The following is a 16,270-nucleotide window of genomic DNA, read 5'->3' as shown; positions in this document are numbered from 1 at the left end:
ACAGAATAGAATTATCTTTTGCGCTTGAACGAAGAACACACACAATTATGCCAAAACGTATTTTTGTCGAGTATCTTTATAACATAAGAGCAGTCTTATGACGAACGTGAAGAGTTGTGCCTCGTGAGAGAATGAGTCCGCGTGTGAGTTCCGCGTCTCTGTCAACAGCGGCTGGTCTTAAAGGGACAGTACACTGTAGCCACTAATTATCTCTGTCATTTAAGTTAATCAAAGAACAAAGAGAACAGAGAAAAACACTCACTGCTCTTGAATAAAGAACTTTTGTAACTTTGATTAGTCAATATATAATTTATAATTAATGCAACACAGACTGTTTGATAATTTTATTCAATTTCTGTATGGCCTAGCTGTTAGACAGGAAGGGCACATATTATATTATATGCAACGTTTTTATATGTGGGTTTATGTGAGGATTGTTAACCTGTTTGATCAAGACATGCGACTGTTCTGACTTGTCCAATTTTCAGCATCAATTTTTCATCTTGCATCAAAATCCTGTCTATTCATTGTATGCATTTGAAATATAGAGTTGGGTTCTGTTTTAATGTACCCAAATGTACCTAAAATAAAAAGAGTTTAATATACAGGTTTGTAGCTCTTAATTTCTTTTTATTAATTAAACAGTTGAAAACTTGTTCACTTTTTTTTCTTTTCTTTTTCTTTTTTTAATAAATATAGGATTTGTATTTAATATTCATTGAGTGAGTCGAATCGAAATTAATTTAGAATCGAAATGGGAAAAATCGAATCGAGAATCGAAATCGAAAATCGAATCGAGAATCGAAATCGAATCGAATTAGAGCTTGCGAATCGAAATCGAATCGAATTGTAACATCTGAATCGATACCCAGCCCTAATAGATAGATAGATAGATAGATAGATAGATAGATAGACAGACAGACAGACAAGCAGACAGAAATTGCACACCTTGTCCCTCAAATGCTTGATGTTTGTTTGTCTTATGCATTCACACAGATGTTAGCATGCACATGCAGCTTTCCAAAAGCAAATATTTAAAGTGCAGTAAGAACTGGGGAGTGTGTGAGCTCATCTGGCGTATGTAAACGGCTCAGCAGACAGCAACATCTCAGTAGAGTCATTCACTCGCACCCTGCAGGGAGTACTGCACTGGAAACTGCTGGCCTCATGAAGATCAAACTAAACGAACACAAATTCTCCAGGATCAAAGTCATAATATAAATTGTTTTAAAAGAAAACTCTGGTTGTATATAATCATCAGCTCCTTAGACATTGATATCTCAGACTGAATTGGATCAAATGTGACACTTCCTCTGCCTTGCATTCAGCTTCCTGTCCACCTCCATTTATCAGCCTCTTCTTGTTTTTTTTTATTTATTAAAGATCAATCTAGCCGAAAGAAATGCTGAGAGTCTTTCACCATATTAAGGGTGGTTCTCTAATTTAAATTTGATCTCTTCAGATGGTGGTTTTAAATGATTTTTGGGATCATTATGTAAAAAACAAAACAAAAACAGCATTTATCTGAAATAGAAGGCTTTTGCAACATAATAAATGTCTATACTGTCACTTTTGATCAATTTAATGCATTTTAATGAATGAATTAAATTATTAATTTCATTTTCTATTTCAGATAAATGCTGTTCTTTTGAACATTCTGTTTTCAACATTGATGATAATAATAATAAATGTTTCTTGAGCATCAAATCATAATATTAGGATGATTTCTGAAGGAAAAACATACGACACATGCGACACTATGCTGAAAATTCAGCTTTACCAACACAGAAATAATTTGCATTTTAAAATATATTCAAATAGAAAAACAGTTATTTTAAATTGTAAAAATATTAAACATTTATCACAATATTACTGTTTTTGCTGTATTTTGGATCAAATAAATGAAGCCTTGGTGAGCAGAAGAGACTTATTTTAAAACATTAAAAAATCTTACCGTTCTAATCATTTTGGCCACCACTGTATCTGTGTGTATATATATATTTTTTTATTATATAGTGCTTTGTACATAGCCAACACCACACACATGCAATAAGTGGTTTACCTTGCTGTGTTGTGTGTTTACAGGTAAACTGACACAGATTGTGTTTGGGCATCTTGATGTGGTGACCTGTCTGGCTCGCTCAGAGTCCTACATTGGTGGAGACTGTTACGTTCTCTCCGGCTCCAGAGACGCCACACTACTGCTCTGGTACTGGAACGGCAAGCACAGCAGCATTGGAGAGAACCCTGGGAGTAAGTTTTAAATGTTTAGTCACGTACAGATGTGTGTGATTCAAAAATGAAAATGATGTCATAATTTACTGACCATTCGTGTCAGTTTTATTGTCTAGAAACAAGCAAATTGGACAATCCTGCTAGATAACTCCTTTTGCGTTCCACATGTCATTTTCATTTTTGGATGAACGGTTCTTTTAATGAAGGCTCCATAATATGTCTGAGCAAATAATTTCAAAAGAGTCTCTAGAGTTCCTCATGTTCCTCACATAGAGAGGTCAAGATCAGGGTAACGTTCAGAACCCAAATCCCCAACCAGAGCTTAGAAAACACTCATAGGAAAAGCTTTCATGCAGGTGATGATATCAATGCAACGCAACAGTGTTAAAAGCTCATTGTTCATACACACACATTCCAGTGTGTCTCTGTCAAGGCCAGTGTAATGATTTACGGCTCACTCTCAGAAGCTACAACTAGTTTCATCTGACCACAGCAGGTCTCTGCTCAGAAGATTGAGTTTCAGGCTAGTATCACACCATAAATGGAATCGGCCTGACTGTGTGTGTGTGTGTGTGTGTGTGTGTGTGAGTGAGTGAAAGTGGAGGCCAGAGGGCCACAGAGGGAGACAGTAAATGTGACTCGGAGGTCTCCGGCTCAGGAGAGTTCAGTCCCATCTATCTGAGAGAGCAAGAGAACACTCAATAAAAGTGAAAAATGCCATGGGCTTCCCCTGCGCACACTAGCCATATGGCTGCGGTGCTGATCAAAGCCCTCTACGCGCACACTCTCGCAAAAACACACACTTCCCCTTTGCTAATTTGGAGTTTTTGGATGCTCTACATGCTGTTAAGTGCTCTCTTACAAATGGGGCAGGATTTATGACTAATTTTGATTTAGGTAATGAGCATCTAAAGATAAGTATGACTGTAGTAGATGGTTGCCATCAGTGACATTAAAGAGCCTACGAGTCAGACTTTCATCTAAAGTGAAATCAAACTGAATCTCTGGATATCACATGTAGAATGGTGCAGGACATATTTTCCAGTAATGTTATTATGTGGGTGAAGGAATGAAAGTTCAAAAGCTAAAAATAAAATAAAAAAAATTCAGTCACGTCACGATCAATAAACTTTGCAGGAATTTGTTCAAACTTCCATAATTGGTCCAAACTACTATTTATTATTATGATTTTGGTAACATATTTAATTTTTTTACTAATTATTTTGTTTAATGACTTATTTTTTAAAATTTAAATATTACATTTTAATCAACCCATCAGTAATAATATGGATTCAAGTTTCACAAGTTCTTGTTACTTTTTGAGTCAAACATGATTTGTGGTTCTGTAAGTGAGTCATGTTAATTCAGTCAGTGATTTGATAGAATGATTCAAAACAATCAGCCACCATAAGTGAATGTTTGTGAGCAATTAATTAAAAGAATCCGCTCATAAGAGTAATTTGTTCACAAGTCTGTATGTCTGCTTTTGTGTGCAGCCAGCAAAGACAATGCTGCAATCCCACAACTCCTGTAAAATATATTTTCTTTTGCAGTGGTGCTGTAGATTCTGCAGTGGATTTTTAGAGCTAAATAGCAATTGCTGGTCAGCAATAATGACATTTTATTTTTGCTATTTGTTCATTTCTTTCATTCTGACACAGTTCTTCGTTTCAGACAGGAATGAAGTTACAGTATGATTTCAAACACAGAGTTGTTTATATCCATACCCAGGCTTTCCCAAGCAGTGTACTGTGAAGAATTGTTGAATTGATTCTGTTGACCACACTGCCATCTAATGACCAAATCATGCATAGCACTGTCATGAAGCCTGCTTTTTATAACTAATCCAATCTGATGCTGTTTCATTTGCAAATCCCCCCCCAAAAAAAAGGCAATTCTAGAATTGTCTCCTGTTTATGTATTCATTTTCTCTCTTTCTTTCTATGAGTAAATGATACTCTCTAGTGCATATTTGCAGTACAGATAAATAGTATACAGTATATAGGTATTAGATTGTAATCAGATGTTGTCCTAATACGAACCAAATGGTGGCCGATGACGGGGAGGTTAAACGATACACCAATATATCAGTTTTATTGATCTTTTCAGGGCACAATCCGACATCAGGCTTTAATCCCCAGAGTTGTAGGGTATAACTCAAAGCTGAGACATTTAGGAAGTTTGCCACCTAATGAAACCTATACATCTACACTCTGTGTGTGTGTGTGTGTGTGTGTGTGTGTGTGTGTGTGTGTGTGTGTGTGTGTGTGTGTGTGTGTGTGTGTGTGTGTGTGTGTGTGTGTGTGTGAGAGAGAGAGAGAGACTGAGTTAAATAAATTAAATGTACAACTTCTTTGTGTCCAGGTAAAAAGTGACAATTCATTAGTTCATTAACTTTTATTTTTGACATTACCATGAACCACACTGAAAGGCAGGTGTTTGTGTGAGTGATAGAGACAGAAAGTGCACAATTAAATCCAGCAGAGCTCATTAGACTGATTGAAATAGGACACGTAGATGGCAGAAGAGAGCAAGAGTGTGCACACACTGTAACACAGGTACAGTATAAGTGTCTGACTGCAGTAATTACACACTCTTATTACATTATCACAGGGTAGACAACAAATAAAAACCTAATTTAAACTTTGAAATTGACGGTCGTGTTACTAAGTGAAGTTATTACTGTATGTTCTTTAATATAGAGTACAGTTTTCTGATTGTAATTATTATTTGTGCTCCTTTTTGCGATTTTATGAACTATTTTTGATTAACTCTGTGTATGTCTCTCCAGCAGAGTTTGTGACTCCTCGGGCGATCCTGACCGGTCATGATTGTGAGGTGACGTGTGCGAGTGTGTGTGCAGAGCTGGGACTGGTCATCAGTGGCTGCAGAGGTAAAGCAAACGCAAACACTGAGCAGATACAGTGCTGCTTATAGAATTAATTTGGTAATTAATTTTAAAAAAAAATTATTGCGATACAATTTTAAATTGTATTGATTTTAAATAGTTAATTCATCTTATGTATGTATTAGTTAATTTTGCTTTTAGTTATTTTACTACGAAAGTTGTCTTTTGCATGGGAGCAGTGCACATTTAAATCTACTTCAGTGCCACTTTACAAAATTGTCCTACATATTCATCATTTTCAAACGAGTTCCTCAAAATTAGCTTAATATAATACCATACTTGAATAAAATGTTAATGTCTCACATTTTGATCATGACAGAGCATTACAAAATTGACAATGTTATTTAAAGACGCTTAAAGATGTTAATTCAAAACGCATTTATAAGTATTTATCTTTAGTGTTTTTATGAGTGTAATTAAGGCCCCTGTACCACAATCTCTAGATTGTTTTCTTCCTTCCAACTTTTGGGGCCAATTATGAAAATATTTGTGCCTTGAGTAGGCACTTAACCATTTGTACTTGACAGGAACATGACTGTCTATATGTATCATTCCTATGAGGCTATCAATCATAATTCTTGAGATATCTATCCTAAACATGGCTTCCCAGATAGAAATAACAAATGTGTCAGGGGATGAAGAAATATTAAAAATGTTAAAATCGACAGACCTTTTTAGGTCCCAAATAACATATACAATTTGGTGCAGCAACACACTGTAATTGTGTCTAATTTGACCCTCATGTTTCTGTATGTGTGTGACAACAGAGGGTCCATGTCTTGTCCACTCTATGAACGGTGACCTGTTGAGAACTCTGGAGGGTCCAGACGGCTGTGTGCGGCCACGTTTGGTTATGTCCTCCACTGAGGGTCACTGTGTCATTTATTATGACAAGGGCCACTTCTGTGTGTTCAGCATCAACGGGAAACTACTGGGACATATGGAGGTGGAAGACAACATCAAGGTAAACATGAGCATAAACTCCACTCTGTACAATTATGCGTAATAGGAAGCAAGGCCAACAAGTTGGGCAGCTCTCGCATGTCCATTTGTCCCTCTTTCTTTCTCTCTTTCCATTTCTGTTCTCAGCCTCTGTGTTTTATCATGTCAGCTGTCTGGGGATGTGATTAAACGCTGGCATGATCTGCCTATAGGCCTCGCTCTTTCCTCTCTCCATCTCTCTTTCTCTTGGTTTCTGAACCCTAAGGGTCCGAATCTGCCCTTTGATCTGCAGGGCTACGAAATGCCACTCAACTTGCATGTGTGTATGAGAGTGAGCAAGAGAGAGGAAGGGCCAATGGCAAGGCCTCCTACATTAAAGGACACATTTGTCATTGGCAGGCAGAGCTTCTAAAATCGGCCAGCTCTCATTCCCGCTCCATCACTTTCTCTTTCCTCGGGGCCTGGGAAAATTCACAGAGCTCTGCGTCGTTCCCCCCCCCCCCCCCCTCCCTCTCCCCCTCCCCCCTCCCCCTCCCTCTCCCTCCCTCTCTCTCTCTCTCTCTCTCTCTCTCTCTCTCTCTCTCTCTCTCTCTCTCTCTCTCTCTCTCTCTCTCTCTCTCTCTCTCTCTCTCTCTCTCTCTCTGTCCTGCACACACATACCCACACCTGCATCCCATTTAACAGGCCGGCTCTGTTACGTGCTCCTCTGCTCTCTGCTGCTCCGAGCTTGATTAGTTTCCTCATTGTGTCCAGGTTCCATTTGTTTTCAATAAACAGAGTCTGCAGTGACGGAGAAGAAGGGTGGCTCTGCTCTTTAACACACTTCTTTATTATTCAACCAATATGACATAATGGAGGATTAGTCTGTCATATTATAGAATCATGATCCTGGATTTATTTTGTACATGTGTGTACTAATATTTTAAAGATAAATTTGCAGTGATCATTGTACACTACTGTTCAAAGGTTTGCAGTGATCATTGTACACTACTGTTCAAAGGTTTGCAGTGATCATTGTACACTACTGTTCAAAGGTTTGCATTGATCATTGTACACTACTGTTCAAAGGTTTGCAGTGATCATTGTACACTACTGTTCAAAGGTTTGCAGTGATCATTGTACACTACTGTTCAAAGGTTTGCAGTGATCATTGTACACTACTGTTCAAAGGTTTGGGCTTTTTAAAGAAATGACTGCTTTTATTCAGCAAGGACACATTCAGTTTATCAGAAGTGACAGTTAATACATTTGTAATGTTTCAAATTTCTATTTCAAATAAATGCTGTTCTTTTGAACTTTCTGTTCGTCAAAGAACCCTGAAAAAAGCTATCATTGTTTCCACAATATTAAGACGCGGTTTTCAACATTAATAATGTTAAGATATGATATAAGAAATGTTTCTTGAGCACCAAATCTGAAGGATCGTGCGACACTGAAGACTGAAAAATTGGCTTTGCCATCACAGGAATAATTGCCATTTCTGTCATTCACTGAAACAGAATGATAATCAATTCAAACACTGTCCCCTTCTAACAAATCGTATTAAATGTCACCAGTCAAAAAGTTTGGCAAGTTTTAGTTTTAGTGAATCAAAAAATAAACATGAAGTCACAGAAATATTATCCCTGATCAATTATTACCATCATTTTCAAGTACTCAACTTCTCTTGCCCATCTCTGACCTCAACACACACACTGTGACACAGTAAGCTCCTCTCATGCCAGATGGAGTGTCATCTTTGTGACAGTGTGTGTTTGTGGAGAAGAGGGTGTATGTGGTTTTGTGTTTGAGTAAGTGGGTTGCTGGGACAGTTTGTTGCTGTGGTTAAAGTGAGTCTTCATGCTGATGGTCTGACAGAACATTAATTTGGACAAGTAGAAATAATACATGAATGGCTCTCTGGAGCCCACAACTGAGCGTATGTCTGTTAGTAACCATTTTAACAGACATTTCCCGAGCCGTCTGCACATACGCAATAGGCTGCATTAAAGTCTTCATAAATCCAGTCTTTACTTGTGCCAGACATATCCTGACCTAACACAGACAGATCAGCAGATCAGGAGAGAGAGAAAAAACAGTGGGGCATCATCCAACACAACCCTGTTGTTTAAAATCACAGCTTGACTTTAAGTCAGATATCTGAGTCACGGCAGCCATCTTGGATTCTGGAATGGCGGCCCTGGAGGAGAGCACTGATTTATGATTCTGACCCAGCCCGCTCTGCAACCTGGACATCTCTGCTTCTCACAGATCCTTTTCCAGACATGGTCCAGAGGGACCACCGTGGATGCTGGATTATGTACTTATATATTTTCTCAGACATCTTTGAAGTAATAAGGCACATTAGAACAGAAGACTTAATTCCTGTTGCAGCAGTGACCAGACAACATTATTATCCAATCTCAGAGTGAGTCACAGGGTGGAGTTTGAATCTGTTCAAATCGCAGGATTTTGGGATGATTCATATTAAGGACTTTTGGACAATAAAGGAAAAACGAAACGCGTGCATAACTTTGAAGAATCGCTTTATTCTCTGGCTGTCATTAATTGAGACATAGTTGAGACAGTCTCTGGTGATTCTTCCCTTATGTAAAATTCCGATCCCATATGTCTGTCCTGAGCCTCTGCTTCATACCACGACTGAAATAAAATGCTTAAGTTTTGCCACAGTGTAACCTGAAACCTAATTACACACATCTCAGATACATCCAAAACAAATCAAAAGAGGTCACATGCACGCAAATGCACTCAGATCCCAGCTGCTGTAACGTCTGAAGTCTGCTGGACAGCGATCTAGCAGAACAGTCTCTGTGATTGATTCTGGGTATTTCACCCAGGACTGTGTGTGTGTGTGTGTGTGTGTGTGTGTGTGTGTGTGTGTGTGTGTGTGTGTGTGTGTGTGTGTGTGTGTGTGTGTGTGTGTGTGTGTGTGTGTGTGTGTGTGTGTGTGTGTGTGTGTGTGTGTGTGTGTGTGTGTGTGTGTGTGTGTGTGTGTGTGTGTGTGTGTCTGTGTCTGTGTCTGTGTCTGTCTCTGTCTCTGTCTCTGTGTCTGTGTGTGTGGGGTTTTTTTTTTTTTTTTTTGGACCAAATGTCCCAAAACAATAGTAATACCAGTCAATTTTGACCTTATGGGGACATGTTTTTGTCCCCATGAGGAAAACAACTTGTAAATCATAATAATTGGGTATATATAACCCATACTAATATAACTCTGGGTATACTGTAACATGGTCTAGAAAAGTCTGATGAGACTTGGAGTAAATGTCCACTGCTGCACAAAAAGCATTAGTACATTGACATTATTATTCCAAAAAAAATTAAAAAAAATTCCCCAGTAAGTGCAGCAGAGGGCTCTTTAATTTTTGGAGTAGCAGAGTTGATTTGTCAAAGATTTTTGAACGTGAAACTCCAACCTCAGTTTTATGAAAAATAACAAAGAACAGTTCAACCTTTCAGTTATAATTTACTTTAGCTATATTATAATTTATGTAACTGTATAATAATAATTTAACCATCAGCCATTACGAATGATGATGATATTGATAATTTTTTTCTTCGGATAACTGAATTGACCAAAAAAACTAATTTAAAAATGGTTTCAACTTAGGCCGTGGAAATCAATATACAAAATTGTTCCTGAAGAAAACAAGCATTTGAGTAAATTGAGTTTTAAGTGAAAAGTTACTGAAATACAGCTCTTATGACAACTAGGTCTGCACTACAGGAAGCCAAAGTTCTCCGGTCGATTAAATCTGGATCTGTACATAAACCCCATAAAAGAAAATAACTGGTTAATGTAAATATTCAAGCTTATATATTTAGTAGTGCTGTCAAATCAATTAATTGCGATTTATCGCATCTAACATAAAAGTTTGTGTTTATATAATGTGTGTGTGTATATATGTATATATATATATATATATATATATATATATATATATATATGTGTATATTAATGCTGTCAATAACTAGATTAATCACAAATCGCACACTTAAGTTTTTATACATTTTTAATAGATTTTATAATGTAATAAAACAAAATAATTGTACAGTTAATCTCCTAATTAATTTAGAAACATTAATGTACAAACATTTAATGGCATCTTTTTTTATGAATGAAGGCCAGTATCACTGATACAAATACAGCTACTGATGCCTCAATGAAACTGATTTTTATTTTATTTTATTTTTTATCATTAATTATAGCCATTCAACATTACAGTGTAATTGAAAGTTACCAATAAAATAAAAAATAAAAATGTATTAACAACTTTTAATTTAAGTAGACTCAAAACAATCCTCACATAAACCCATAATAAATGTCATATTTACCTGTGCCCTTCCTACCTGTCTAACAGGTAGGAAATATACAGAAATTGAATAAAGTTATTAAACAGTTTTCACTGCATAAATTAAATTAAATGTAGATGAATCCTTATTAAAGCTACAAAAGTTCTTTAGTCAAGAGCAGTGAGTAGTTTTCTGTTACCTTTGTTCTTTGATCAACATTAATGACAGACAGCATTATTGGCTGCTGTCACTTTAAGATCTGCCGCTGCTGCTCGTCTCACGCTTCCCATTTTCTCACCATTTTATTGAACTCATTTAAGACTGCTCTTAAGGAGTGTGACGTGTGCGTGCACGTGTGGGGAATGAAAGAGCCCAGTGTGTTTGCTGTTCTGTATTATCTGTGTTTCTCGTGGGACCTCTAAAGTGTTACATAGCCCATGTGCACACAGGAAAACCAGATGAACAGAATAAATCTCATACTCTGTCTGCCCTTCGCCGCAGGATACCACCGCTACAGCGGTTTAAGAAACAAACTGTTCGCCAGGTTGGCCCCGTGCATGCTGGGAAAGATCGGGGGTTGTGTGGCTTTTGATTGGATGAGGCAGGGCACACTCACTCTAAGGTCCACAGGGGTGTCAGTAAACCCCTGTAATCACCGGCCAGCCGGATGCTCCAGACGTTCATCATCGGCTACAAAGAGCTTATTCACTGAGCCGAGAACAAACAAAAAAAAGCATATTTAAACCACCCATCAAATGCTTATCAGTGTTATTTATCATCGTGAAATTTGAAAGACCGCTAAAAGGTCAGGGGTCCTTTTGAGTGCTTAATTGCCTTTAATACATTTTAAAGTGAGGCTGTTGTGACTGATAGATTTTTTTTAATATATTTACTGTGAAGCTATCATCTGTGAAAAAAACATTTTGCGTGACTTCTGTTTCATCTGGAATTTAACAAAGCAAAACGTACTCGGATACATGAACCATCCACTTTGACTTGGAAAATGAAAAGCAGAAAATAGTAATACTGACTGTGTGTGTGTGTGTGTGTGTGTGTGTGTGTGTGTGTGTGTGTGTGTGTGTGTGTGTGTGTGTGTGTGTGTGAGTGACTGTGACAAACAGACTGTTTTTATATAACACACTGAGTGTCCTCTATGTTTTGTGCTCCAGGCGATGCTGCTAAGTAAAGACGGACAGTATCTGCTGTCTGGAGGAGATTCAGGAGTTCTCAGCTTGTGGCAGATTCATGATCTCAAACAACTCTTCACTTACCCAGGATGTGATGCTGGAATACGCTCTATGGCTATGTCACATGACCAAAGGTAGCATACTGTACATAGACACCAACTTGGTTCCTGTTCCTTTACTAGACTATACATGACATTGGGGAGAGCAAGCATAATCGTAACACTCAATATACTGTGTTATGTCTATAAATGTACAATTCAATCTTAGTCAAAGTCAAACCAAAATTTATTCAGACACCTTCAACATTTCTCACATTATCACAGTTTTTTTCGCTATAGTTTAGAAAATGGTAATAAAATATGACTAACTCAGTTATCAGATCAGTTGATATTTCACTGGTTTTGGCCATCCTTCTGTTAGACTGTCTCACAAATGAATTAGGTTGAAGCTGTCAGCTGTTAAATTTAAGTACACAATTTGATTATACCAATTTAGGTCAACCAATTACCAAACAATGCTTAATTTTGTTCAGTCTGTGGCATAAAAAGGTCGCATTAGCAATTAAAGAAAAAAACAACACTTAAAGGACAAGTTTGGTATTTAAAAAAAACAGGTGAACATCTGTAAAACAGGTTTTATCGTAGTTTTGGTCCTACTCCAAGTCAATGGAGTTGGACAAAAACTACGATAAAACCTGTTGGAAAGCATCTTTTGCGGCGATCTTTGTGTGAGCATATCAGTGAACACCCCTGACCACTCGGTGAGTTTCACGTCTTTGTAAACGAAAGTTTAATGCGTTTTAGGAAGGATTTTTCCAGTGCACCTATGCAACCATTGTGGAGGTGGGGGGGTGCTACCACAGAAACCGAAAATTCTCGGGCCAGCAGCACTTGTCCAAATTTCAATCTTAACCATTGTATTTCATCAGAAACAATCTGAAAACAGGGCTTTAAGTGTAAAATACCGAACTTGTCCTTTAAGCAAAACATGGTCAGGTCAAAGTGTTTGAATAAATTATAGTCCTAATCTTTTATAAATGTTACTGGTAGTCCACTTTATGAAGAATTTTTGGGTATAGTATGTCACGGTTTATTTTGAATTTGATAGATATAGATATATATATATATATATATATATATATATATATATGTATATATATATATATATATACACATACACATACACACATATATATGTGTGTGTGTGTGTGTATATATATATATAGAGAGAGATATATAGATATAGATGTATAGGTGTGTGTGTGTGTGTGTGTGTGTGTGTGTGTTTATATGTGTATGTATGTAAATGTGTATATATATGTATATATGAGACTTTATTTAAAATGAATTTAAATGTCTTTACTGTCACTTGTGACCAATTTAATGCATTATTGCTGAATAATATATCCTCCTTCTTACTGGCCCCAAACTTTTGAATATTAGTGTATGTTTTTTTTTTCTGGTCTCATTTGGTACAGTAGATACATTTCAAAGAATCAACAATGTTCCCATTTTTATAAATGTAACAGCTTCCTCCAGAAAAAGGCTCCAGTAAAAAAGAAAATGGAACTTGAGTAAAGTTTAAAAAAATTATACTTATAATAATAACATCTGTCTGGAATGTAGTCTAGCTTGGATGTGTCTACTGATTGAGAATAGAATGACACATTAAAATACATACACTGACATTTGAAAGCCTTTTCATTTACTGTTTCGTCTGCCTTTGTGAACTTTTAGTTTCAGCTTTTTGTACCAGACTTGATTATGTTGTATAATTGGGTAATGATCGCTGACATATCAAAGATGTTTGAGACAAAATGCCAAAGATCTATTCTAAATGGGGGGGGGAAAAAATAGCAAAATGTGTTACAATTATCTTTGCTCTTCTCTAAATGAACTCTGCAATCAATATATTTAAGTAATATTTATCTGTTTCTTACTGACACGTCTCTTTCTTCCTGAATCTCTTTGACTTCATCACCCTTTGCAGATGCATCATCACTGGAATGGCGTCTGGTAGCATTGTTCTGTTCTACAATGATTTCAACAGATGGCACCACGAATACCAAACTAGATACTGACCAGTGACGACAGAGGACAGCAACCATGACAATGGAACAAGCGAAGCCACCGTTCATAAAGGCACTACCAATAGTCATGAATGTATTCAAAATATTTAAAGAAGCAAAACTATTTTTTAAAGATGGCATTGCTATATTTTGTAGATCTTATGGAATTTCTTACTATATAAATCCTAGGGGAGGGGTTATTTACCTAATATTTGGAGGGGGAAATATCTATTTTTAGCTGTCATAGTCAATTTTCACCTTTGCTCTAGTGAAAAAGACTGGTCTGAGTGGTCAATAGCTAAGTGACTATATTTACTTCTAGTGTCTATGATAGATGATTTTTTTGTGTGTGTGTGTAACTTTGGGCAGGTGAGTTTGTTTGTTTTTGTCAGTTGCAGTGATTATTTTGACAGGATGTCTCTAAACTTCATGTTTTGTAGTTTAATAGCACAGTTCCTGAAGCTAAAAGGAAGCTGCCTCATCTATGGGAGAAATAAATTACTCTTCCAAGTGGAACTATTCGATGATATTCCAAAATAAAATTAGATTGCTGCCTGCAGACATATCAAGGCATCCACTTTAAATGTTCACTTTATGAATGGAAAAGTGGCTTCTTTTCTAATGAGAGCTTTTTTGTCGGTGATTGTTAAACATGAATGGACCTCTTATGTGATCATGTAATGATGTCACTTTATAAACTGAAGGGGCGGAATCTGCATATGAAGGGAGAGTAATTTAGAAATTATATTATCCTTTTGGTTGGAAAGAAGTGTTTTGGGGTGTTTGTATCTATCTTTTTATCTTTTTGTTTGTTTATTGTGAGCTCCATATCTATCAAGTGTTCCAGAACTAAATACATTTTTCTTTTCTTTTAGGAGATGCAAGAGATAACAGTAGATAGAGGAGGGAAAAATATTCATTTCCATTTAAAGTGTCATCAAAAGCGTTGTTGAGATTTCACCATTGTGCTTTTACCCTTTACCTTAGTGTATGTAGATCTGAATGTGGGCGGAGCGTAATATTATTATGGATAATATTTATATAATACTTAATACTTATATGGATATTATAATAATATTATGGATAATTACTAGGATGTGTTAAGCTGAGCTCAAAACTGAAATTGGGGGGAATTCACTATATATGATTCATAAAAGCCGGCTCAAAGCATTACCCCATAGATTACACTCAGGGCAAGCAGTGAAAATACAAAGAAAAGTTGATTTCTTGGTTCGAGTCAACTACAGTGTGACAGACAGACAGACTCAAAAACAGACAAATTCTGTTTGATTCAGTTGTTTTGTTTTGTTTTGTTTTAGTAGTTGATGCTATCATTTCTGTAATATCATGTTATATCTCAGCTAAAATGGAATGAGTGTCGTATGACGTGTGTGATGAACTCAAACAATAAAATGGCATTTTGTACCAATAAAGAAAGGTTTCAAAAAATTGTTTTTTGTAAAGGCGTGCAAATCCAGGGAAGCTAAGATATAAGAATTAATATATAAGAAACTTGAAAACTGTTATTTTTGTGTCATTTATATACTATTATACTTTTTGTGTATATTTTAAATTAGATTTAATTTTAATTTTTTGTTTTCATTTTCATTTTAGTTAGTTTTAGTTTGGTTAAAGTAGGCTAGTCTCAATTGAAACAATGTATTAAACATTAACTGTATTTCAGTTAAAGTTCATTTTATTTTTAATTATTTATTAAATTGTTTTAGTTGAGAACCAAGCTTGAAAATACTCAAAATTAGGTGCAAATGTATTTGGCATGAACAAATCACATGCAATATATTGCGTGTCCGCTAGAGGTCACTATAGCTCAGCTCGGATAAATAATCAAATACACCTGATTCAGTTTATCAGCTCTTTAGTAGAGACTCCAACGCTCAGACAAAGCAGACACTCAAAATGTGCAGTGCTGGGGAGAATCAGCGCATTATTAAATTAGAGACCGCTCAATCGGTTTTATGCACTAAACGTGAATGAGATGCGATCATAAGAAATCTGAACATTGTCAAATTGTATGCCTGTATCACAAGGGTCTAGGTTTGATTTTGACTTTGATGGGAACATAAAAAAATAAAAATAAAAAGTATGGTAAACTTTATTTATAGATATGGTAGCCAAAATTCATAAAAGGAGTGTTTTTGTATTTTTTATGTCAGAGTGTCCCTGACACAATTGACAATTTGGGGTATGCAAACCAACATTACAATTTAGCTTTCTGTACTTAAAGTAGCTTTCTGTACTTCATGCTAAAATATTTAAGCAAGCATACAATGATAACTGGAAAAAGAAAAGAAAAATTCAGGGATTGACAAATTTACACAAGTGAATAACCTCTGTCAAGAAAGACATTGTACAGAGCATAAATAGGTTTGTTTGCAAGAGCGGTAGACTACTCGCTAACAGATTCAAATTGTGTGCAGTTTATCTTCATCTTTACTGATTGTGCTAATTAGCGAGTTCAAGACGCTGATGTCAAGGTAACATTTGTAAAAAAAATAAAATAAAACGTGTAAGTTCATCTTGTGTACAAATTTCCTTAGAAAATGTTGTGCCCAATTTCGACTCCCTGCCACTTGGATTCAGTGTGATACTCACGTGCTCTCGCCACACAGTGAAGACATA

General features: G+C 36.3%; 1 protein-coding gene across 2 annotated transcripts in view; it reads left to right on the top strand.

The window, feature by feature from the left end:
• Nucleotides 1-15,081, top strand: part of lrba (LPS-responsive vesicle trafficking, beach and anchor containing) — a 262,441-nt gene extending 247,360 nt beyond the window's left edge. For both annotated transcript variants that reach the window (XM_082164352.1, XM_082164351.1), the window contains exons 52-56: nucleotides 2,086-2,253; nucleotides 5,027-5,128; nucleotides 5,911-6,107; nucleotides 11,545-11,696; nucleotides 13,552-15,081. In XM_082164352.1, the coding sequence (XP_082020478.1) occupies nucleotides 2,086-2,253; nucleotides 5,027-5,128; nucleotides 5,911-6,107; nucleotides 11,545-11,696; nucleotides 13,552-13,642 (710 nt within the window). In that variant the 3' untranslated portion in view covers nucleotides 13,643-15,081. The remainder of the gene's footprint in view (nucleotides 1-2,085; nucleotides 2,254-5,026; nucleotides 5,129-5,910; nucleotides 6,108-11,544; nucleotides 11,697-13,551) is intronic.
• The last annotated feature ends 1,189 nt before the right edge of the window (nucleotides 15,082-16,270 follow it).

The sequence above is a fragment of the Leuciscus leuciscus genome, assembly GCF_965113295.1.
Source record: "Leuciscus leuciscus genome assembly, chromosome: 3".
Classification (NCBI taxonomy): domain Eukaryota; kingdom Metazoa; phylum Chordata; class Actinopteri; order Cypriniformes; family Leuciscidae; genus Leuciscus; species Leuciscus leuciscus.
The sequence above is the reverse complement of the archived record's forward strand: the minus strand, read 5'-3'. Positions and strand labels throughout refer to the sequence as shown.